Below are 26,151 nucleotides of genomic sequence, written 5' to 3' on the forward strand. Positions count from 1 at the left end.
CATGCTGGCAGTTTAGATAAATGGATATTATGATCTCAGCATATTTTGGCCCAGCACCACTGTGCCTATTTGCAAATGTCTAAGAAAGTGATAATATTCCTATCAGTTTCAGGCTGCTAAAGAAAAAAATGGGGTAGAATTTCTTATTTATATTTATAGGATGCCTGTGGGGAAGACAGCAATGCTGTATATGGCAGTTTGTGTGGACATGTGGTGCTAAATATATATTAAAAAAGATAACAGACCTTTTGACGTTTCTTTGTAGAAATATGGAAGAAAAGCCAGAGTAGATCAGTAATTGACAGCTATGCAGGAGATGCATTTCCAGATTTCTTTCTGAAGAAATATTTTACAAACTTACAATTCCTTTCAAAGTCGGTAATCCATCTTTAATTATTTTGTTGATTTCATAGTTGTATTTTACAAGGTTGATGTAATGTCTGCTTCCTGCCAACATTTGATATGGACAATCCACTTTGTCATTGCTTTGATGAAACGGCAGGCTGCTTGTAGTTTGTAGTCGCAGTACTTTTTTTATTTTTTTTCTTTATTTGGTGTGTGTGTGAACTGAGCACGGGTAAAGGCTTATCAGTTGCTGAATGCCACAGTTTAACAGCAAGATATGTGGGGAGCTGCCAGTTTGTACCACGGACAGAATGGGAAGTGTGTTCAATGCAGTTAAATGGATGGGCGTTTAAATGCACACGGTTCTGTACAGCTGTTTCTTCTATTCCTGCTTTTTGAGTGTGCTTTTATTGCCACATGCACATTTGAGAGCGTTATTTTGCTACCAGGCATCCATTTAAAAGGACTTTGGTTTTCCAGGCTGTGATGGGGACTGTTGGAGTGCATGATTGCTCTCTTTGGGGTCAGGAAGCCCACGCTGCGCCGTGGCTGTTGCAGGCAGCAGTGGCACCCAGCTGTGGTGACCACAGTAGTGCCATGGTGTCAGGGGAGTGAGGAACGTGAGGGGCTTCTGCTTGCTCAGCAGGGCCAGTGGCTGCACGGTGTGTGCTTTGGGATTGTCTGACATGGATCCATCCAAGTTACAGGTTGTCTGTCCTAGCCCAGGCGAGCATCTCTGTGGCATGTTGTACCTTCAGTCCTAGTCAGGGTTCCTTATCTTTAGTTACACATAAATGACTTAAGTACCATCTTGAATCCATTCTTAGCACTGCAGGTTGCCTTTACACAGGTTTCTGCAAGTTTGCTGGGAGGAGCAGAAGATAAAAGTGTTTAATTTGTTGCTTTGTCTTCATGGAGGCTGGGCAGTGAGGGGTGAGGGTGTTCTGGCTTAGCTGTTTCAGAGTAGTTTAAGAGATTTTGAATTTTTTTTTTTTCCCCTGGTAAATGCAGTACATGGATATGGACATTGAGGCCTATTGCTATGGAGGAGTTGAGGCTACTATGCAAAGCAGTATTTATTAATAACATTTGCATATTGAAATAAAAAGTATGATGCAATTAAAATTGCCTGCACTGAGGATTAGCCTAATCTGAGGGAAAAACATCCCAAGACTGGGCACCCATGCACACACACATGCACACACAAGTGGCAAAATCTTTCTGTCTGTAGAAGGCCCTTTTCTTAAACCCTTTTTCTTTCCCAAGGAGGTGAATCGATGAGCTGGAGAAGTGGTGACAAAGTATTTCTGCAATGTGTGATGAAGCAAGTGGGTATAAAGGTTTTGTAAACTCATTGCAAGGTATAGAAAATCAATGTGTCTACTCTATTGTGTTACAAAGAAATATTTCAGTGAATACCCTGGCCAACAGATTATACTAGAAATGCCAAATACATTTAGAAATAATGTACTGTTGCTCTTAGGGTCCTTGGAATTTAGGTTGCACAACATTGAACACTATGGATGGCATTTGCCTGTTATAGTGGAGGATCCTAGTTTCTTGTTTAAAAAAAAAAATCCTTTTCTGGTGTTTGCATCTTGAGTGTTGATTCAGTTTGGATTATATTTCTTTCATGATAAAGTATGTATAAACATTTTAAAAAGGTGTGGCACAGTCAAGTGTTTTCATTATTTGTATGATAGGTTTGAACATCTATTCCAAAGTGTCAGTAGGCACCTGCAGAAGCAAAGTGGGTTAGTAGCACCTGAACACATTCCGATTCATGCAATTAAAGCAGTTTACAGAGCGAGGAAGAAAAGAGTATCACATACTGAGGTTTGATGTCTTTTTCATGGAGGACAAAAGAGGTTTGATTCTTTCACTTCAAGTTTAGCCTACCTATTGTGTATGGGAGGAGGTTTAATGAATTATTGTTTAACTTTGATACTGCCAAGTATTTGACCATTAAATAGTCTGAAATGTGTACATAGCACTTTGGTGACAGACCCTTATTTAACTGTGATTAATTGGCATTGAATAGTTATTTAATTACTTTGGAAGAAATCTAACAACAGTGTGTGTTCTGATTAAGTTATTTGATGTAAAAACAAACATAAGACTGCTGAAGAGAGCACGTCCCCTTTTGCGGCTTGCTAGCACTGCACACCATGTGAACTGAGTGATTGAAATGGCAGATACTATTCACCAATGGGGATGCTGTTGTAACATTGGCATACTTAATTCTTAATTTCTTGAAAGACTTTTTGTTAGTGGTTTCATGAAATTTGACTTGCAAGTTTTAGATGTAGTATTTTCTTTTTGCTTTGTAGCCCCTCAGTGGGATAAGTAAAGGATATAGGTATTAAGGGAGCTTAAAAACTTTTGTGAGTTGGATATACTGGACTGATCTAAGAATTACTGTTTCTTGGCATGTATCTATATCTCAGAGATGCTTGCTTATGGAGTTCAGGATTTTTGGAAATATGAACTATGGTGGAAAGGTAATATTGATAGTCTGTAAGTTTAGGAGAGAAGGATTTAAAGGTTTTAGAGAGAAAATGTAGTTTTCAGGTAGAGAGGGGGTAGGTAAGTTGTGCAGCTCCTGCCCTTCTGGAATAGCGGGCGCAACAGTTTCTGTAGTCTGAAGAACCATTCTCAAAAATTAGGTTTGCAAATGCTAGTAGAAACTGTAGTCATAACTGTAAGCGTTTTGAGTCCTGACTCCAAATAGGTACTTTAACTTCTGTATCTGGCATGTTTTCTCTTGCATGCTTTGATAATGCATAAGCACATCACTGATTTACTGTGCTTCCAGTAAGTGGAAACAGTTGTTTCTTCATACATTGTGAAATAGACCTCATGTACTTGTGGATATCCTTATAAATGAAGCAATTGCTTTGGATGCAATGCTGTAATGGCTATGGGGCATCTTGTGGATATTTCCAAAGCATAACACTTTGGCTTGGAGGTGCATTGCTGTCCCTGCTATATGGTGAAGGAACTTACTTGCTTTAGTGGGTTACTGTAGCTTCCTTCTGTGTAGGATGTGCTGTATGAGATGCCAGTTCAGTTACATCCGTGTGAACAGGATCTGAAATACATTTCCAGGCTTGTATTTTCTCTTCTACTGTCTCTGAGGTAATAGAATTGAAAAATAGCAATGACAAAAAGAAAGCTAAGGCTTGTGGGTTTTTCTCTTGCCTTTAGCTGTCGAAAAGCATTAATGGTCACTGGATAAACAGTACAGGAGGGAGTTACAGACCTCCTAGCAATAAGCAAAGGATTTTCCTGGTCTTAATGACTTCAGGTGTCATTTTCCAGAATTTCTGTGTGCAAACACTAAATAGACTAATTTTTCAGTAATTTGAAAATTCAAAAAAAATGAAGTGCTGCTACCAGAGATTCACTTAAATGTTTATTTGGGAAGCAGCTGATTCATGTTGCCACTGTTTAATTGTATTAGGTGGACTGTGAAAGGTTCCAGTTTTGAAGGCTTGTTGTTTTCCTATGCCATTTCTTTTGCTCACTCAAATTTTAGTCAATGTCATTTTACAGAATTACTGTATTTACATTTTAAAGAGGATTAGGCAGATTAAAAGATGTTTTCATGTTTTATTGATAACATCAGATTAATTTCCACTTTCCTAGTGGCAGCTCACGGAACTGTCAAAACAGAGGCTGTAGAAACATTGTTATACTTAACAGTTTCATAAGGCAGTTGCAAAAAAATACAGTTTTGGCAAGCAGTTAGAAGCGTGATTACCTATGGGAACTGGAGCAGTTGGTGGCAACATGGAAGAGACAGTGAAACCAGGGGTTGCTGGGGACAGCCTGGGTGAGCTAAGTTTTCTTTCATGACCACATTGCTCAAAGAACTTCACTGGAAGAGGAGGAGAGCATTGCCGCAGTCTCTCTTAATGCGCAGGCATTGCTTGATTCCTGGAGGTGCCAGCACTGGGCTGACCTTGCTGTGGCCATGGAAAAGTAGCCAGCTGAGTGACCTTGCTGCCTACTGCCATTTTCACATGGGGATGGTCTTTGCACAGTGGCTTCTTATATAAGTCTGAAGCCACTACAAATAAAACTTATTTGGGGTTAAAAGACAAAGGGTGATACAGGCTGAATTAAGGTGGGGTTTGCTCACTATGGGAATAATCCTTTGCCCTTGTGTACAGCTTGTCATTGGTGGGTCTCACAGCTTTTCATGGTGGGGCTTAGCACTGTCACCTCTCCTTGCTGTGCTCCTTGCTCTGTAAAATAAAGTGAAGTCACTCAGAAGACAAGTGACAAAGCTGTGAACAGATTTCTAATGCCCTGAGCCCAGTCTGCTATTCACACCTAGTTTCCTTTATTTGCCCTTTCTGGGCACGCTGCTGAGGAAAGCCCTATCAACAGGAAGCATTTAACCTCTTTGAATGGTTTTCTTTTTGCTAGTGAAGTCTTGGTTCATCTGAAAATAACCTAGGATGTGATATTTAAGGATATTAAGAAGCCTTAGCTTCAGCATGTATGCAGCATGTGCTTGATCATTCTTCTTTGACCAGTCTTCATGTAAGAAAATAATGGGAAACAGAAAGTTTTAAAAAAAATTGCCTTGGACTTCCTTCTGATGTATCTACCCAAGTACAAGTGAAAGGGAACATGCCCACATGCTACTCCCAGTAGCAAAAGATGAGATTTTTCTGAGTCTTGTGCTGCTGTATACCCTTCCTCTCTGTGGGCAAAGCCTAAAACCAGGATGAATTCTGCTGTTGGCTGCCTTAAGTAACTGCCTTGGGTAGTTAAAGAACTGCAGAACAAGCTTTTTGCAACCAGTATCTTTCTTCGGAGTCATGTCCCAGACCTGAGGAGAGGCTGTTTTCTGTATTGTTTGGTGTGGAACAGAAATTCCCTTAAAAAGGAAATGAATGAAAAAGAGCTGTAAGCAGAAGACTAGCATGGTAGTTGCTACAGAAGTTTACTTCAGTATCTCTTATCTCTAAAATACGTCTCCAGTGCACTCTGTGGAAACTTTAAACTTTACTGCTTTCAGTTTAATGAGCTCCTTTGAAAAGAAAAAAAAAGTCTTTTGTTGCCAGTGCGCTTAATATGTTTGTACCAGTTAAAAGTATAATTGAGTCAAGATAGATGCAGATAAAAAAGCATTGTGAATACATGTATGGGCACCACACACCTTAGAAATGGCCAAATCCCCACCCCTGGTTTCATTTCTTTCCTTGTGAGTAGAGATACTGATTAATAGAGAAAGATACTAATCCACTTATGGATGGCAGTGCTGTGACTTTAATTATTAAAGAAGTCTTGATATAACTGATTTTTTTCACTCAAGTAGAACTTGGGAAAATAGAGAAATGCAAATGCTTCACTGACAGCAGATGAAAAATAGTTTTGTTAGCTTTAATAACGATCAGTATTGTCTAGGTTTTGAGTAAGTACAAATGTAAGACTGCATGAATGCAAATCTGTCTCAGATTTTATTTTAGAAACACTTGCAATTTGATTCCATGTATAATGTTGAGGGGTGAGAACAGAAATGCTGAAAAAGATCAGTTAGATCAACTATGATCTATCTGAGACATGCATGCACTAGTGAGTTTCAGTCAAGGATAGGAGCAGATTCTGGCTGTTGTTGCTTGATGAAACTTGCATTAATTTGTCTGAACTATAAACCTTTACCTGCACATGTTGAGCATATAAAGCATATGTGTTTTACATGTTAAATTTTGTTGAAATATTATCTTCAACCCATTTGAATTTTTTTTCCAGCTGTTTAAGTACAGGTTTTATATTTGGGTAGAAGGCATTTGTAAAAAACTATTCTTCAAAGTATATTGCAGTGGTTGCAGAAGATTCCCCTCATGGGGTTTCCAAAATTGTCTTTATATTTTTAGAGTCCAGCTGTTTCCTTTTAATTGTTTTCGATATGGTAAAACATGGATCTTTTCAGGAATTATATTTACTTTCCTTTTGTTTTTTCTTCTCAACCCTGTTTCTATAGGAAGAATCTTAAATCGTTTCTCCAAAGATATTGGCCACTTGGATGATTTGCTTCCACTGACGTTCTTGGACTTTGTGCAGGTAATTCAGTTGCTTCTGTCAAAGACTTGTGCACTGCATTCTGCATTTAGATTCCTGTATGCTTTGCTGAAGATCAGCTATTTGTCACAGATGTAGCTGAGTTGAATGAAAGTACTTGTTTGTGAAAGAAAGGTGTGGTTGAAATTTAACGTGTCAGTAAAAAGCTAACATGAGTAATAACTGGCAGGTAGGAGTGGCTATACACAGCTTGCTATTATGTCAAGATTTCAGCTCATAGTAGCTACATGCTTGGTAAATTGCTCCTGATTTGCCTCCAAGCAATCTGGCAAGCTTATTGCTGTTATAAGAAATATGTCCATAGTAAAGAAACAATCAGCTCACATGAAAAGATAGCACAGATTAACCTAATTACATGTCTACTTCCACAAAGAATCAAATGCTTACCACACCATTTCAGATTAAAATAGGTGTGGCTATTTACAAAGAAAAGATTAGTAGTAATAGGGTGAATATAATAACCTTAATAGGAACAAGTGAAATAAGTTGCTGCAGAAAAGAAAGATGGACAAAGCATTGAGATTTTGATGATGATGAAATGATAAGGGATTATATATGACATCAAGGTAATTTTTCTGTTGCAGTTGCTATTAATCTTTCTCTTAAAAAATTGCAGGAGGATAAATCTGAAAAAAAATGATTGTACTGTATGAAAATAACATGAATCACAAAATAGAGAGAATTGTCGAGGCTAGATAAAAAAAGACTTAGTGGATTATCTGGATCCACTTAGTGGATCACACCTGTCATGCTGAAGTCAGAAATGTTTCTTAAGGTGCTATTGCTAGCTTTTCTTCATCTCTTAAAGATAACTTATTCAGGATCTAAACCCTGTTTTGACTTATTTAAAAATAAACCAAAGACATTTCAGGTTGAGCAGTTTAATCATGTTGTTCTTGGTGAACTCTTGAAAATAGGAAAAGAAATTATTCCAAGAAGAGAAAACACCTATTAAGATAAAGTCTTTTTTGTAGTTTACTGAAGTAGCTGAAATTGCAGTGTGTGCTTTGTTTTTCAAATTTTACAGTGCCACTTTAAAGTGTCATTTTGGGGAAGAAAGGAACGTGGTGTATTTTACCCAATTACAGCAATTGAGGTTTTTTTTGTGAGTTAGGGAGTTGCTTACAGTGAACATTAGGATTTTTAATTCATGGCTATTTAATTTAATTTAAATTCTTCTTGAAAGTGCAGTGTAGTTTTTCTATAAAAACAATTCATGTTTGTACAGATTCCAAGTCTTCTTCAGTCTCATTAACTGTCTTATTAGACAAAATACCTTACTTTATTTCAGCTCTCTCTAGACTATATATATGTGCCTTTCTTTTTGACTGGAAGTTCAGTTTGTCCTGCAGTCCTTATCCTCTTTTCTTAGCATGTGGTTTGCATCCACAAAGTCAAAGCCATCTCTCCTGCACAGTGCACTTGTCCATTGGACCAGAGGGGTTTGTATGTGCATAAGTGTGTCTCCTTTACAGCAGACTGCACTCTGTGTGTTCTTACTATGTACTGCTCATGGCTAGAGCATCCTCTGGGTCCTGTGATCCTGAGATAAAATGATTAACCATTTTCCTTAGTTCTGTGCATTTAAAATAATGTGAGGGCTGTGTTGCAAGACGACTTGCATGGTGGTTTTATAGCAAGAAGCTGAGTGGGTGTTTTGCATGCCCTGGCATGTGGTTTAAAGGCATGTGGGGTTGTCTGAGGATGCAAAGTTTGCTGGGAAAATGCTACAGAAGTCTGCAAATGCAGAGGGAGCCAAAATTGGTGTGATCTTGTCCATACTTCCTTTTGGGAGCAGACCCTGAAACAAACTGTCTTGAGAACTGCACTGTCTTACTTTTGACGGAACAAACCAATCTGCTTCAAAACAAAGCTGAGGAAGTGTCTACCCATGCATGGCACATGGTACAGAGGACTGAATGATCTACCAGCAGGTTGGAAAACATAGTTACTGACCAGTGTATAGATCCTTTAGGCAGTGTGTGCTTTCCGAAGCCAAACTGGTCTGGAACGAAAGAGTGAAGGCTGCTTCTCCAGATGTGATTGTTTTCTTCTTTCATACAGTTTCCTACTGTGAACCACATTTGGTAAACATTTCCCTTCATCTTGATTAATTAACGCGTTTCTTTTAAATTGGCTATTGAATTATTTGTCAAAATCTGAAGTTTGTTTTTTAAGTGAAAAGTTTTTGGTTTCCAAAAACACAAAGTAGACTTTACAAGTCCAGGACACTATTAAAAAGACACTGTGTTTCAAGGCTTGCCTGCTCTGTTTGGCATCAGAAAAGAAAATTTAGGATCTTACTGTTGATTAATAATTCACTACTATCCATAAGAAAAAAACACTTCCTACTTGGCACGTTTTCTAAAACTTACTCTTCTTGATCGGCAGGCTTCTTGCTTAGGGGATGCTTTTGAAATTCAAGAGCAAAGATACATTTATTTCTGATGAAGCATGGATTTTTACAAAGGATAACTGTTACCAATTATGATAGAGATCTTTTGTCACTTGTTTTGTTTGCAGGTGTCTTTTATAACACTTCTTATAATCCCTTCAGGAAGAAATATTTTCTCCTTTCTAAAAACAGTATTAGCTGGATATAAAAGCTCTGATCCCAGCCATTATTGTTGATTCTTTGAGAGACATTTCCCAACATTCATTGTTTAAATGGTTGTCAGGAGGAATCAAGTGAAACTTAATAAACAATGCAGTAACTGGTTCATCTTACTTTGTGTGTAGAAGCTTTTCTTGAGTGGATTTGCATTGAAGAAGGGGTCGTTTTTCAGAGTTATTGCTAGGATCATTGTGAAGCATTCCACTCTTTCACTGTATTGGCAAGTGAGTGTATCATTTCAGCACAAATAAACACAATGTGACTGGACACCCAAAAACTACAGTATGAGCCAATTTAAATACCGATAAATAAATAATTAAATGCAATCTATTAGTTTTAAGAGTTTTGTAATTATACTGAATGCAGATTTCTAAGCAATGCTAAAAATTGGTAATATTCTTTTTTGGAGTACCTAATAAGATTTATACACTGCACTACAGCCATAATGAGCATTATTAGTCTAGACAGCTGTACTGGATGAAAATTAATTCCTTGAACAGAAGGAATTTAATTTTTTACATCTTCTGTTGAGTTAAGGAGAATAAAGCCTCTCTTCAAGACAGTGGATAGTCACTGTACACTTTCTTGTTAAAGCAAAAATAAAAGGTATGTGGCAAGCACAAAAATGCATCATGAACCTTGTGTATTCTTTTGAAAATGTGGTTAGATTTGTTTTGCAATACCTCCCAAAGTAGCAACTCTCACTGCATTTAAAGTTTTCTGCCATCTTCTCGTTCTTTGGTTTGAAGTGCACCAAAATAAAACACACCTGTCTTGAGAGACTGAAGGCAAGAGAAGCAATCCTCAGTAGAAGGCAGTAATTTTTTTCTTCCTATGAATTTTAACAGCATATGAGACATCTCATGTTAGTGCAATTGAGTGTGTTTTGTGGAAATTACTGCTGTATCCACAAGGTTTATGAATTAAAAATAAGTCTCTTTTATGAGAACATATTTATGGCTATGTTTGACTACATGGCTGGAACAGAACTCTGTGGGTAGATGTGAAGTAGAAAAATTGAGAGGAAACCAAAGATTAAGTTAGGCGTTTCAGCTAAGATATCTTTAATTGTACATTTAGAGTCCAGTTCAAAGCTCATTAAAGTAAAAAAATAAACTTTAAAATCTGCAGTCTAAGCCTGGGTCTTATCTTCTGTAATGAATTCTGGCTGACCATAAGGTTCCATACCAGCTCTCCTAAAAACATAAAATAGAAAGCAATCCTATGTTTGCTATGACACCCGTTACTTCTACCAAATATGGCATTAAATTTGTTTGTAAAATCAGGTAGTAATCAATGTCTGTAGGTTGGTTGAGATAGTTGAAAAGCTGAATGAACTTGTTTGGTGAAGATGGTGGAGTTTTGGCGAGTTTTTTTGTGAGCTCACATATTTTTAATTATTGTTAGCCTCTTTAGCCTCAGTTCTGCATCTCGCTTTCTTTTTCTTAACCAGAGTTACGTGGTTTTGGCAGCCCTTTTCCAACTAAATTATAGTCTCCTCAGGTAAAGGACAACTTGTGTGAAGGCCATTATAGTGCTTTAAAACTTTCCTAAGAGGATTTAAACATCTACTTTATTTAGATATAAACGTCCTGCCTTAACCTCTGTGGGATTATAAGGTTCTGTTGATATGGACTTCACTGGTAGCTGCAGGGTCTGTAGTTTAAACTCATAGACTCACAGAATGCTTTGGGTTGGAAAGGACCTTAAAGACCATCTAGTTCCAAACTCCTTGCCAGGGGCAGGGACACCTTCCAGTACACAGGTTACTCAAAGCCTCATCCAACCTGGCCTTGAACACTTCCAAGGATGGGGCATCCACAACTTCTCTGGGCAGTGTTTAACTCAATGCAGCACTAATAAAACACAGTGCACTAATTGGGGAAAAGGTCAGCCAAGAAATAGAATAAAAGAATTTAATGAGGGGGTATTAGGAGTTAAGAATCCAATATATTTAATAGTGGTTTATGCATATTAGCCCAGATATTCCTAAGTGGCCATCATTTTGGATGCTGTATTTTTGAGAGCTCATCTAAGGCTTCTTTTTTAGTACCTGAATCATATTCTGACTGAGATAGATCTGCAGAGGCTTAATATCTTTAAACTCTGGTTTCAGACTATGCTGGATGAGTACCAAAACTGATAAACTACTGCTTGGAAATTACGTCTATAAACTGATTGAGTACATAGGACAGTGAAATATATTTCAGATTTCCTTTTGGTTTTGTAAATTATTCTGGTAAATTTTAAAGGGATGGTTTTCTCTGTAGTTTCTTGCTCTTGTAATTCTTCAGTGATCTTATTACTTGTTAACAGAGTTGATTTTCTGCTTTAGTTTCTAGTGAATTTGAGTAATTAATGTGATGGCCGCTTCATTTTGATTTCTTACCCTACATTAGATTGAGGGGAGGGGTAAAAAAAATCACGATCTGTTTTGTTTCTGGAGAACACTGTGAACATGTGAACTATCTGCAGCTGCCCTTGAAAAAGGGCAGTGATTTATTGAGGAAAACTGAATTGCAGAACCTTTTTCCTCCCCAAAATCAACAGCTTGACTGAGTTTAAATAACTGACTTTTCATATCCTTTCATCACACACAAAGACCTAATCCTGAGACTACTTGAGCCACCAATGTAGGCTGTGGCTGAGACCACCACTGAATGTGCCATTCCCTTCTCACTACACACAAAACACATTGACTGCAGCTTTATGAAGTGAAAATACTGAAGAAAAGGAAAATGTGAAGGAGGTGTCCACAGTCATTTCTTAAAAAAAAAAAAGAGAAAGGGGGAAAAAAAGCTGCTGCATCTGGATATTAGGAACAAAAAGTGCCTCAGACTGGAATAATAGCTCGGGTCACTTGCTTTCGTATGTGCACAAGAGTGGAACTGCCGTTCCTTGTTTCAGTACCACTGACCCCTGCATTTTATTGTGTGAGGATGTCAGGGAAAGTGTGTAGAAGGAATTCCAGGATCTTTTAGTTTAACAATGACGTTGTTATTTTGTGCATTTGCATGAGAGGTGGGATTCCTGAGGAGTCTGTTGCACTGTTTTTTCCAGCTTAGCTGAGTTTAGTCTGTATGTGAGTTTTAAGAGGTATTTTTATTCATTAGAGAATAATTCTTTCTGTGTGTTTGCATGTGTGTATTCAAGATATGATCACAAGAATGTTGTAAGAAAATAACCAGTAGTGGGATCTGTGTTAAATGTCAACATACTCTGTTGAGCCTGGTACATAGAGCAGACCTGTGGCTTGGATACCTTGAATACTTTTTGGTTTCCCTTCTGCTGAATCATGGTAGTTTTGCTGTACTGAGGTTTAAATGAAAAATAAATAAATTAAAGAAACACAAAATAGTTGCCTGGTAACACTTGATTACTGAAACCTTACAGGACTTTTTTCTTGCTATACCTTCCCAAGACACATATTACAGTGCATCTGGCTAGTGCATAATGAAAGACCAGTTAAAAACTAAAGAAAAATAATAGGGATATATATGTTTTTGTTGGTAATTTTTGAGCTCTAATTTCAGAAAAGGTTAAAATGAGCATGGCAATAAAATCCTGACTTTTGCTGTGGTCATGTGGTATTTGCATGTGCTCTCAGTTTTGGTTTTTTTTTTTTAAATATCCCCCCCGTGTTGTTAAAAACAAACAAGCAAACAAATAAAAGGGGTGGGAGGGAGTGGAGGAAGAGGAGGCTTGGGTTGCATTTGTGTCTCCAAAACCAGCGTACAAAAGCTGTGAGTTTAGCACAGACACTTGTCTAAATAATGCAGTTTTTTATTGACCTTTTCTTCCTCTGTCCTTGAATAACTTGATTGTTAAATCTCAGTAGCCAGTTAAGCTTGTTGATGGTGACCAGCAGTGGGAGATAATCTATGCCACAGCTATTGCTGTTCTTTATTTTGTACCTGTCATCACATTCCTTTGAATGGAAGGGTGAGTATCTTGCATCATACAGACTGCGTATTTACTCAGATTGGTGGTGTGTGTACAGGATAAAGTGTGTAAAGTCTGGAGTCACTGCTAATGGGTAGATTCCTGTTTATATAAGGACCTCGGTTTTCTAGGGAAGGCTAAGTGTCTGTTCTCACTATAGTGGCTATGCATACCCAGCCTAAGCCTTTCCCTCACGCCTTTTTATTTTTTTAAATTTTTTTTTCTATTTATGTTCATTTGTAGAATTTTTATAAGAGCAGGTATGCATGCCATTCTCTACACATGAGTATCAAGGCAGCAGAGATCACTACTGGAACAAAACTAATGTGTGTAGGAACATAATAGAACTACTTTAATATTTTAGGGTGTTTATTTACTTCATATTAATAAAATTTAAAGATGCGACCCTTTATCTAACATGGAAAAGGAAGTAAAATAATACTGAAAATGTGGTGTCATTACCTTCTTGTCATCTTGCCTCCTTTACTGCTTTTCTTGTTTTTCTTTACTCATTTCCTTTTAGTTTTTGCAGTTCTCCATTTATGTGGCAAAAGTAGATGATAGTTTTGTACTGGGCTCCTTTCATTTTCTCATTGAAATGTGGAATACAGGTGCTTTGAATATAGTGCTCTGAAAAATAAAGCTAGTTTTCAATTAGTGGAATTCTGTCTTCTTTATTTCTTTTTCTAGAGCTTATGAGCTTTGTGAGGTGCAGTCCTTACCTTAATTTCTCTAACATTTGAGCAGACTGAGGTTTAATGGTAGTTGTTCTTGCAGTATTTTGATAGTTGGAACCTGTAAATACAGTCAGGTTTAAATCACCTCTTCTCCAAATGGGCTTTTCTGTTTTCTTTATCAGATTATTTTCCGTCTATTTTCAGGTAATAGAAAGCAGAATAGTTGTATGGAAGTCCAGTGATGTACCCCCTCTTCTGTGTGGTTTGGAAATTTTCCCTCTTTGGTTAAGGTGGAATTTGTAAAAGTTCCAGAAAGAGATTCTGTTCATTTGGGGCTGTTCATATCTGTTGGAAGGTATTTTCTTCTTTGCTTTTCTTAGTGTGAAAGAGGACAAAGAAATACTCTGTAAGTGTATTTATGCATGTAAGTGAACTTATATTCTGTAGTTTTCTCCTTTTCTTTTTGGTCTTTCTTTGTGTATATACTACTGCTGCTTTTAGTGCCAGAGTGGGAATTTTTATTATTATTGTTGATAGGTATTTCCCAGACTTTTTAAGCATTATTGGCAACCTATCATGTCTGTGTCTCAAACTGGTTTTAAAATTAGTTTTAAGACTTCTGTAAATCATTAACATTTCTAACACTACACAGTAGCTAGAAATACGTTAATTCTGCTGTCAGTCATAGAGTGTAACAATCCTGTTCCAAATGGTGATAAGTACAAATCTTCTAGATTGCCTTAAACTACTGATACAATATAGATAGGACAATGTCTGCTTACAAACAAATTAGGATTCCACTGTTCGGCAAAAGGATTGGAGATTGCACTTTTGATTCAAGAAGGAAGGAGAAACTTGCAGGTAATTTGAATTACCAAGCCATGTAGCTGACGTGTGTGTGTGTGTGTATGTGTAAAATTATTATGCATATTTATGCCCAAAACAAACATGTAGGACAAGGAATTATCCTTAGGAAAAATAAAGGCTGCATCTCACAGAAGTGTGCTGCCAGGGTTATGTGTGCATCTGCACAACGTAAGAGCTTTTCTCTTGCTGAAGCTGATATTTGTGGGTACTTGGTGAACTCTGCAGCTGATTTGAAAACTCCAGATGAGTTTGTGCATCAAAAGGTAGAGGAGATTGCAGTGTGGGCAGCTCTATCCAACAAAAGATGAGAGTTCAGGTGGTAACTGAATGTCGTATGTCTTTTTGTTACATCTTTGTATTACATCTACATTACAGGAATTTTTGTATTGTTTAAAAAAATTGATTCATTTAGATTGTACTCCTGAAATACAAAAATCTGTCTATTTAGAAAGTTTCTTTCAAGGGCTTAATAACATCTATTCCTGCACAGTGGAAGAATAGGATGCTGAGCGATTTAATTTTCTTCCACAATCACATCCCTAAATCTTTTTCTTAATTGTTTTTGAAGTCAGTCTAATGTTTAAGTAAGCAGAACTCTCTTGCTATGAAAGTCACTCATATGCTAAAATAAAGGGTTTAGACCTTCTTATAAAACTGCTGGGTTTAGTACTTGATTCAGTTGTCCACCCTTCTGTCAAGTACAACATAACACTTAGAAAAATATTTTTTCAATTTTCTCACTAACAGATAGTCTGGATTTTGGGATCAGACCTGGTATCAGTTACTTACTTCAATACATATGCCTTTATTGATGGTTTGTGCTAAATAAAGCTTCTGAAAAGTCCTCCTGATGGTTTGCTGCATATTTGTAAGCCATAAAGAATGAGCACGCACTTATGACAGTAAATAATGTTTATTCTCTGCCAAGGAATTTTCTCTTTACTCACTGGGTTCTGGACATTCACAGAACAGCTGAACTGGGTGAAACCTGCTGGTGGTGGAGTGAGGCTGGTGCTGGTTAGTTTAAATGTGGTTGCTGAAAGTATCAGACCACTGTTAAGCTTTGTGGCACTGAGTGATCTCTAGACATCATGTAGTACTGAAAAATTATGAGTCAGGAGTTTAGTTTGAATAGGAAAGTCTTTTATAGCCCTATCAAAGTGGTAAAGCTCTGGGGATGTTAAGGGAAAAAAATACCAGGGACAGGTTAGAAAGTATTTTTTGTATATCTGCTGTGAAAGAGTGTGACCAGAAGGAAACAGAAGGTAGTTTTATTTCTTAGGATAGCTGATGTTGTATTCCTTAATATTTTTCATAGTTTTCATTTAACTGGGGCGGAGAGGCTGTGTTGGTGGTGTTCACAGAAATATGAGTAGTTTTTTATTCCACCAAAAAAAAATACATGAGCAGTGTATTTTTAAATAGCAAGAACAACAATAAAATGCTTAAAAGCCTTGTAGTTGCTGTAAGCCTGAAGAGCTGTGTTACTGAGGAATTGATACTCTCTTTAACAGAAGAGCCCACAGTTTGAATGTAGCACAAAGCTTTTAAAAGTTGTTGAAAGACCCAGAATTGACTTCTGGTGAAAGTTAGCCTTGGCTGAGCAGAAAAGGTCATGCAGTTGAAAACAGGGTACTCTTGAGGAGGGTGCACAGCTGCTCTGGCATTATGGCCACAAGAGACAAGAGACTTGAGGCAGGAAAGTACAGGGCTCAAAGACAGAGTTTGCAAAGCTCTGATACATGGGGCAGCAGCATTTGTGGTAAGCACAATTTTGTTAAACATTTTAAAAAATTGCAAAAAAATGTGCACAGCATGGGTGAAAAGGTGATAACATCATCATTAGCTCAGAGGAATTCCTCACAGGAAGAGTGGGCAGTATTTCAGCAAGTAAATGAATGGACTTGACCATAAGAACGTGAACTAATGCCATGCAGGGTCACAGCAGTGGTCTGTCTAGGTCAGTGGTTTTTCTCTAGCAGTGGCAATAGGGGATGCAATTTGTGGAGGGCATGAGCTACTTTCTGTGATCCTTTCCCTGTTTAGTACCCCAGCACTCACAGTTTTGTACTGGGGATATCAAAACTTTTCCCAGCCTAACTTTCCCCTGTCCTTTTATGATCCATTTTTTGAATCATGCATCCTAATAGCCTGAAAGCAGTGAGATATTTGTTGATTTTTTTTTGTTCTTATTCTCTGTATATGTTCTCCATAATTATCACTGAAATAAAATCTGCTTTCAAAAGGGGACAAAACTGAGACAAATGTCAGTGAATCAGCCTCTGCTGGTAAAGTGCTAAACATACGAGTAAAGAACAAAGTAGGAAATACACCACTTGGAGCAGTACTAAGGAGAAAAATACCCATTGTTGAATCAAATGTTTTGATTTCATAAGGCTCTGTGCTCAGTGGGGCTGTCTTGGCCTTATATAGCTGGGGAAAAATTATGGAAATGACTTCTAAGAGGTAGTAGGGGAGCAGAAACTGTCGAGCCATTTTTTTTTTCCTTTAAAAATATCAGTTATTTGACAGTAAGGACTGATAGAGGAGATACAAAAATGCATTGTTCTGGGAATCTTGAAGCAAGTGCAACAGCCAACAAAGCGACCACATTTGGCAATGGTGGTGGATATTGGAGGCACAATCCTTCTAAATTGATATGAAGGAAAAGGGATGCTTTCTGCTATATGAGGAGTAACTCTGGGAATATTGGGTGATGTCAGACATTTTTCTGTAGTGTTTCAGGCAGGTTCTGGCAAGAGCTGTCAAGAAAGCAAAGCATGTGTGTGTGCATGTTCTACACTCGCTGATTAAATGCTGTTTCCTCAAGCTACCATGTAAAGTTGTGCTCAGCATCCGAGGTGTTCCACAAGAAAATAAAACACATTTTTCATGGTACAAAGACCCCACTGTAGTTTATGTGAGTAGTTCTTGTGTGTGCACCTTTTTTTTCCTTGGGAAAAGAACAGTGTAAGAATATAGCCAGGGACTGTTCACAGGAGAAGTGACAAATAGCACTGCTGAACAGCAAAACATATTAACTCTTTATATTATTCATACAGGGAGATCACAGTAAAGTTATAACTAACTCCCCGTAACTTCAGGAAGAACTCTCACTTTTCTATAGATCCTCATTGCAAAGTTGTGACTTGCTGCCCAAATCACTGAGAACACTTGTGTGCAGATGTGTTCAGGGGGCACAAGGTACAATAAACGAGGAGCACTTCAAAGATCCTACTCAAGATTTTACTGCTTATAAATACAAAAATATATTGTCCATAGCCATTTACAAGAATGGCTGTTGGCACTGTCATTTTGTGTGTGACAGCACTGGTTTCCATGTACAGTGGGTATGAACAGGAGCTGTATGCCTAAGCAGAGGCCATACCTTTGGCTCTGATAAAAGCTTGTTTTTCCATTAAAAAAACCTGTATTAGCTGGAAGTAACTTACTACCCTGGCCGAAGAGCCCTGGCAACAAACTTCTTACATGAGTGAAGATAGTTTATTATTAGAAGGAGGATAACCTCTAAATGTTGTAGGAATGTAGCGTGGAGTTTTAAAAGATGAGTATTTTAAGTGTCTGTCAGAATCACCAAGTCCAGAGCTTGGTTATGTGTCTGTTTCTAAAGCGTCATATCTGGAAGTCTCAGACAACGTACGGATTGTGCTTTTTGGAAACTGCTGTTAAAATCAAATTCTGCATGAGGCAGTTAAACCTCCTGGCCCAGGGTGCCCAGAGAGCCTATTTCTATCCCTTCTTGTAGGGTAAGAGATTACTGATAATAGGATGCTGTTTGAATATGAGAGTGGTGGCAGTGCCAATATATTAACACCCTTTTTATGGTAAGGTCACTTGTTCAAGAACAATTGCACACAGTTTGCCATGACCTCAAACAAATATTAAGGCTTCTCACTTAATGACAAAATGCATGCCAAGTCAAATGAATGAGCATGTTGGTGGCACAGAAACATTTGCCCTGAGGAGCTCAGTATATGCTTGTTCACTTGGAAAAACAGCAATCCAGACGGACTGTCTTGTAGAGGTGAGAACAAATAGGAGGTGCTTAGCATTAAGGATGTGACTGGAAATCTTGAATACACTTCCATGGTGTATCTGGCAGATGTATTCAGCCCATTTGCAGTGACATATTGATTTAGTTAGGTAGCCTCTTGTCAACTAATTGCAAATAGCAGGATTCAGAGAAGAAGAGAGCATCTTGCAGAAGATAAGACGAACTTGGTATTTTTGAAGCTTTTAGAGCTGGCAGTATTTAGTTCTTACTTTCTTCTTTCAATTTATCTGAACATACAATTTTTATTTCTTCCCCAACTGTGCCTTTTTTTCCCCTTTCAGTGCATTGATTGTCTTGGTCTTTAAATTCCAAATTTTCTCATGGATGCACATTTTCCTGAAGCTGAATTAACACTAATTGAGAGCTGTCATTCCTGTCAAAGATTGCTGTCCCGGGTTGCTTCAGAAAAGGACACTGTCTGAGATGCCTTTTAAATACTGTATGTCCTGCGTGTTCTGCTGTACTCATAAGTCTTCATTGCATTTTTGCTGAAGACAAATATGTTCCTGACAGTTCGATGCAAGCAATAGTATAAACAACCATATGTATGTATTTTTAACCAGTTCCAAAAGAAAGCCAGTAAATTTTATTTAAAAAGTAGTTTGAAGACAAGACTACTCACCTGAATTCAGTTACTTTAAATGAGTAAAATGAAGTAGAATCATTTAGGTGCTATTTTCTCTTTGGATGTTTCCTGTGGCTTTTTGTAATAAAGGGGAGAAAATGCAGAAAATCTACACTGTGGTTCTGGGTGGAGCTGGCCTGAGTCAAGTGTTTATCACTCTGATCTTCTCATTGCAATGTCGTCTTCCCAGGGAAACTTGTCTTCTGGTGTCCCAATGTAACCAGCCACCTGTGCAGTTTTTCTTTAACAGAGCTGCAGGTCAGTCAATCCAAACAGTCTGGTTTAAAAAAAAAAAAGCATTCAAGGATGAAGAAAATGTCAGAACTGGATTAGGGATTGATTGTGCATGCAGTTTCTTGGCAGAGTCAACAAGGAAATAATTTCAGTCAGGGGTAGGGGAGAAGGAGGAGGAAGGGTGATGCCAAGCAAGTATGAACAGAGTGGGGTTTTGTAGTTTCTTGACCTGGCTTTACTTCAGACAGCACAGCTTGAGAGTGCCCTAAGTTAATGCAGTGAAGGTTCAAATTGAAATTGAGGCCATGTGCCTTTGCTATTATTAAATTAGTATGGCTTTGTGGCAGTTCCATGGGCTAATATAATCCTTGGGAGTGTATATTGGGGTCCAGGGAGTAGCATTTAGGAATTGGGGCTGAGTAGGTGTATTTGGCTTCTGCTTAAGTATTGGTAAAACCGGTCCTGGAACTCTGCAGTTCTTGCATGGGATTTGACTGTAGATTCAGTCATCCAAATTTAAGCTTGATGGGCTTTAGATGCTTACTTTGCTGTAGTCAGAGGGCATCAAGTAAATACAGTTGGTGGATTGTAGAGAAGGATTCAACCACAGGGTCATTAGGTATACACTTAAAGGTTAGATGAAGTTACCATCCTTGGACATGTTTAAAAGATGCGTAGATGTGGTGCTTAAGGACATGGTCTTGTGGTGGACCTGGCTGCATTAACGGTTGGATTCTATGACCTTCGAGGTCTTTTCCAATCTAAACATTTAACTATTTATTCATTTATTCTAATTTAACTATTGTATTCATCACTTTTTAAGCTTCTAAACTAGGACAGGAGTTTCACTATGGGCCACATCTAGACTCCCACAATCAGGTTTCCAAGTTTCAAATCCCATCCCCTGGGCTCCTCTCATTGATTAGAGATCCTACCAGGTCAGCAACTGCAAGTCCAGAATAGTGTGGTTCCTATGGTAGTAGGTCCTATAGCATGTTTTTCAGTTCTGTGGTTGTGGTACAGAAATACCTGTTATTCCTAGATCAAGACCTGTTTGAGATAGAAACTCCAGGATATCACTCTCAGCACCTGTAAGAATTACGGATATGTAGGTCATCAGATGATGAAGTGAAAGCATGTTTCACAAGTGATCACAGCATTGATTTCCCCAGAGGGTTATAGTTGGGTATGCCTGCTGCAGTAAAAGAGGAGATTTTTAAGGAAAAAAAAGCCACAATAAATGGAGTGACTGACCAAAGCATGGGGGAAATCTCTCAGTACTCTTGTAAGCAAGAGGATAACTCCAACAGAAACAACATGTGCTTTTTGGTACTCTAGGGATAGACTGTGTGCAGGCTTGTGTGTGGGAGATTGATCTTTCTCCAGGGAAACTGAAGCAAGCTTGAAGGTGAACACTGGAAGCAATGGTATTTCCCTGAAACTGTCCAGGTCCTTTTGGTCTTGGTAGCCAGTGCATCTGTTATCTTTTGTGTAAGGTGGCCTTGTTTCAAATACTGTGCAAATAGCTGTAAAATGTAATTAATCAGCTCCTGTGTTTTCGTTTGGGTTGCTTTTCTTCTTTTTTTTTAGTTTGACTGTTAGTTTCTGCACAGTCATTACATTTTGAATGCTAAAATTAAGAAATACAGTGAAAGATGCTGGGTTTGTAGGCCATATTTCTTTTAGGTAGGAAAATCTTAAACTTTTGATGCAACTTTCCATTGTAAGCTGGTTCTGCAATGAGAAGTCCAGATACCCAGTCCTGAGCCTTTCTTGCTGTTTGTCTCCAGAGAGGAGAGACACCAGACTACTCGTGCTATCATTATTGTCAGCCTGCTGATTATCTTGGGTCCTGCAGCTTGCACACAGTGAATCTGGTAGAAGTTGGGGCAGTCTCCAGCTGCAAAGGTTGGTTGTCTCTTGTGAAATTCAGGAGCTAGAACCTTTGCCTTACCTCACGCAGTGACTACATTATTACAGTCTGCAAATGGTTGTGTCTGGCTTTCAGACTACTTCATTAAGAGTTAATTTATATGCAAGTTTGGTTTTCAAAAAAAAACAACACACATGACTGATCCACCCTATCATAAATTTTTATAATGATAAGGTGGTGCAGGCTCATCTAAAATTCCTTCCAAGGGTGGTGTCAGGTTTTTACTTTAGTCATCCTAACCATCTTTTCCTTCCCTGTATTTCTGCCATAGCAAGGCTTTGTTTACATGAGCTGGATCTTAATAGTTTTACTCCCACTCCCACCCCCACTGGCAGTTTGCAACATATTCTAGATTATCATCACTAAAACTTCAGTTTGGCTTCTTTTTTTTTTTTATTAAGAAGCACTTGTTTTCCTCAGAATTTTTTTTCCTTGAAGCAGCTCTCCTCAACATTTGGCTTCAGATTTGCAGCTGATGTTATGAGGAGACTGTGTACTTCAGAAACAGCTTTTTTGTGGCTGTCTGTGAAGTGATGGAGGGAGAAGGCAGCAGGTGTATAAAGAGATTCAGGAGTGAGTTTGGAGCAGGAAGGAAGGAACGGACTTCAGTCTCTGCTGATAAGGATGGAGGTGAGGGAACCTTTAGCTAGCATGTCATTTATGCCAAGCTGGCAGGCTTGGCAGAGATAATGAGCGTTACTGAGGCAAGTGAAGATCTAGACAGGAGAAAATTTGTAGGAGGTCAGGAATCTTTATTCCCTTTCTCCTCACCCCACGATAAAAAGGAAATATGTTTACAGGGTTCTAAAAAATGCCAGAGAAGTAGAAGGTAGAGAAGGGCTGATGGCAGTGCTGGTGAGGAGCCAGGGTGCTTTGTTTTGCTTTGTGCTGACATAGCCATGTGCTTAATTGATCCAGGTGGAACACCATGCACTCTCATTGCCACCTTACCTCCTCCTGATGAAATCTAGGTGAAATGTTTGCCATCTGCTGCGTGTATCCAGAAGGTCAAACAACATGATGCTGTCAACACCTTAACCCACAGATGAACAGTGTAGTGATAATGCAACTTCCTTCAGAGCTCCTTTCCCATGCCTACCTTACAGCAATTTTCCTTAAGAGAGTTATGAGACCCTAAAATGTGCTTTCAGGATCAATGAGATGCTGGGCTATTATACTGATAAATCTTCTTTCATGAGCTAAGACCTCTAAGGCTAGAGCTGACTCATGCAGTCTAAGGTGTGTGGGTTTGCTCTTTGGTCAGGTCAAATTAGGGTAAAGTCAGAGAAGCCTGAAGAAAAAAAAAAGGCAAATTTAGGGCTAAAGGTTCTGCTTGGTTTTAGCCTTAGTGGGCTACCAGAAGTGCAACAGGAAATGAAGTGTTTAATAGACACTTCTACTGAAAGTGTTTGAAAACACAGATAGCTCTCTGATATCTACCTTAGCTGATGTGTTGCTTATGTGTGCACTGAGTTGGAAAATTCAAAGGGTGGAAGCATTTTTGCTGTAAGACATGCATTTCTGGCACCCAGTGGTCACTAATGCATTTTTGGAATCTTAAAATCGGGCAGCCACAAAATTTAGCTAGAATCCACTTCTGTGCTGTATGTGATGATGAAGAAGGTGGCTGCTCTACAGTCCATAAAATGAAAAATTTTTAGAGAATATTGTCATTTCTAATGATTTTGTTAATGAGAATAATACAGGAATTAAGTATTGAGCTAGGATTTCAGTTGTGTGGTTTTTGTACAGTATGGGTTTATTTTTATATGGTTTGGGGTTTTTCCCCCCTTTTTAAGGAGCAAATGGGCACACCCTAGTTACAGTATACCAGGACTCCTGCCATACACTCATTCATGCACAGCTGGGTTCTGAAAGAAGTTTGTGTGCAGATGATGGTTTTGACTGTGTATTCAAACTGAAAGTTTGATGAAAGATGTGGAGGGATCTGAAGGAAATGGAGGATTTAATTCAGAAAGTTGAGCCAGGATCCTCTGTCTTAAGCAACAGAGTTTATCTGTTACATCTCGTTATATCTAGTTTTCTAAGAGTAAAGTCAGATTTACCTCAGCTGTTACATCAAACTCTAGTAAACCTGGTAACACCAGCCTTTTATGACACTTTTTGCAGTGTGTAACATTTTCTTCTTATTTGTAGCATTTCACAATGCAGTCCTTTGAGAAGAGAAAGCCCACTTTGTCCTATCCTGGGTTTTCGTTCTAAATGGGACAGTGTTGTGTTTAGGAAAACATTGCAAGCCTGTGTTAAAAGTCTCTCTTCCAACTGTCAAGTCTTTCAACTCAATTTGAAAGCCAGTTTTTCACCAGTTTCTTTTTATCAGGAGTGAAAAAACATATCCTTGATTCCCCACGTAGCTAGAGTCCATTAAAGATTAATTGTCTATTACATTGATCATCTATTACTTTGTTACAGCAGTCACAAAATACTCTACAAAGAAAGACACTAATGTTCAGCTTTGTAAAGACATTTCTTAAAGAACAAATAATGTGGAAGAAAACCATAAACTGCAAAAATAGTCAATTTAGGTATTACTGTAAATTTTCCAAGTTGCTTAAAAATAGATGTTGCTCATATGTTATACAATGCATCCGCTCTTAAATGTGGTAGTTCCATTTAAATATTTATGTGTTTCAATAATGTTAAATAGTTTTATACTTGTTCTAAATTAAATTCTTCTGGCGAAGAGTTTTTTATTTTGTTTCTATTGTGCTCCAGACTCTCCTACAGATTTTTGGTGTGGTGGCTGTGGCTGTGGCAGTGATTCCTTGGATACTCATCCCCTTAATTCCACTATTTATTCTTTTCATTTTTCTTCGACGATATTTCTTGGACACTTCAAGAGATATTAAACGTCTAGAATCCACAAGTATGTAGTTTGGCGGGACTTAATGTTAGTTTGAACCCTGCTTATTATGTGAAATGCTAGTATTTTATAGACAGTCCATCAAAGATTTTTTTTTCTTTTGCTATGCAAATAACTTCCTTATTGCCTTGGTTCTAAACTAGTGAATTACATGCTTCACTCCTGTTTTGCATGATGATAAAGCTAGGGTATGTCAGTTTAACTATCTGTAAATAAAGCTAGTTAAGAACATGCTAAGCTGCTGGTCTTTGGGACCTTGCATGCATATATTAATGGTATTTCTGACCTTATCTGACTCTTGTGCCTGACTTTAGCTTGACTATGATATGGACTATTAAGCATTATGAATAACAAACATGGGTGCCTAATGTCATTAATAAAGCTCAAAGAATTTCTTCAGTGACAGCTGTTGTTAAAAATGTAGGACATTTTTCTGTAAATTAATCTGCCTGGCTGTCTGACTGATTCTAATTGAGGAAGAGGACATTAGTTAAAGATACTGCATTTTTATTCTAAAAAGATGCAGTAGAGTAGTTTGTATGGTTAAATATAAAGTAGTAGGATTAAAGATAAGTGTGGTACAAAAAGAATTAAATGTTGTACTTCAGCTATTGTTAACTCTCATTTCTCTTCGTAGCTCGAAGTCCAGTGTTCTCCCACTTGTCGTCATCCCTCCAGGGGCTTTGGACTATTCGGGCTTTGAAAGCAGAGGAAAGATTTCAAAAATTATTTGATGCACACCAAGACCTCCACTCAGGTTTGTGATGAATTGATGTGAAAAATCAAATACTTTGCACAGTAGGAGGGAAATATCTTATCCCCTCAGCGACATGTGCATATAATGTGCATTAAAATCAGTAGGAGCTGTGCATTTGTCTCTTTAGGGTAAAATTTCTGTATTAGAACAAAAACATTATCTGTCTAGATTTAGAGAATTTACTTTGGGCTGTAGTATAATTTAGAATACCCATGCATATGTTTTAACAATGTATAAGATAAACATTTGAAAGTATGCCTGATAAGAATAAGAATAATTTTTAACATTTTCCTCGATTCCATCTTTAAGAAAAGGAGGGGGGGGATGCAGAGAGAAATGTGGGGGAAACAAGCTATATTATGAAGCACTTGATACTAAGTAGTGTGCTAGGAATGGGCAGGTAATATAAATAATCTTGGAAGTTTCATAAATTATTTTTTACTTTGATTAGCTTTCAGGGCTTAAATCTAGTATATGGAATTAACATCATTGGAAGTTATAAAATACTGGTATTCTGCAAGAATAAGTAATACAATTCAGGTTTGCACTGTGATTCTTTAACTTCTGTTATTTAAATGTTCTTTACTACTATGTTTTTCAAGATACAGCAGAATGCAAGTTTTCAGTTCTGTGTTTGTTAAGTAAGATTGTGAACTTCCTCTGTTGTAAGACATGCAAGTGTATTCGATGGCTGTTTTGTAATTTATAGATTTACAAGATTTCAGACTAGACCAGTTGCTCCTTTCTGAAGTACTGTTAATCACAGGTTGTAGCATCATGCACACTGACCTTGTTGAGCCCAGTGACTTGTGACTGGTGTAGTATATCTTCCAGGGAGGCACCTCTAGCTTTGAATTTCCCATTTCTTAATATTTTAGAGTTGCTAGTTATCTGACCAGGTCAGTGTTACAGTAGCTCATAGCGAGGGAGAACAAAGTTGTGTTTTAGCTTTATATTAAAAGACATCTTTAGTCAAAAAACTGTGTATAGAAGTTTCACTATACAAAGAGGACTGTGACATTTAAAATAAATATTTTTCTATATTTTAAGGTCAGATCTAGGGAACATAAAAACTCTTTCATTTTTCAGTCAGTTTGGTGTA

General features: G+C 37.8%; 1 protein-coding gene across 3 annotated transcripts in view; it reads left to right on the top strand.

Annotated features, from left to right (window-relative positions):
- The window catches only part of ABCC4 (ATP binding cassette subfamily C member 4 (PEL blood group)), a 145,268-nt gene that overhangs the window by 73,872 nt on the left and 45,245 nt on the right, over positions 1 to 26,151 (top strand). Inside the window, exons 20-22 of one of the 3 annotated variants that reach the window (XM_069008363.1) lie at positions 6,344 to 6,423; positions 24,145 to 24,295; positions 24,930 to 25,049. In XM_069008363.1, coding sequence (XP_068864464.1) covers positions 6,344 to 6,423; positions 24,145 to 24,295; positions 24,930 to 25,049 — 351 coding nt within the window. Of the gene's footprint in view, positions 1 to 6,343; positions 6,424 to 8,964; positions 9,116 to 24,144; positions 24,296 to 24,929; positions 25,050 to 26,151 lie in introns of those variants that run through there. The other 2 variants (XR_011149211.1, XM_069008371.1) reach the window with 2 other exon arrangements.

The sequence above is a fragment of the Aphelocoma coerulescens genome, chromosome 1 (genome assembly GCF_041296385.1).
Source record: "Aphelocoma coerulescens isolate FSJ_1873_10779 chromosome 1, UR_Acoe_1.0, whole genome shotgun sequence".
Taxonomy (NCBI): Eukaryota; Metazoa; Chordata; class Aves; order Passeriformes; family Corvidae; genus Aphelocoma; species Aphelocoma coerulescens.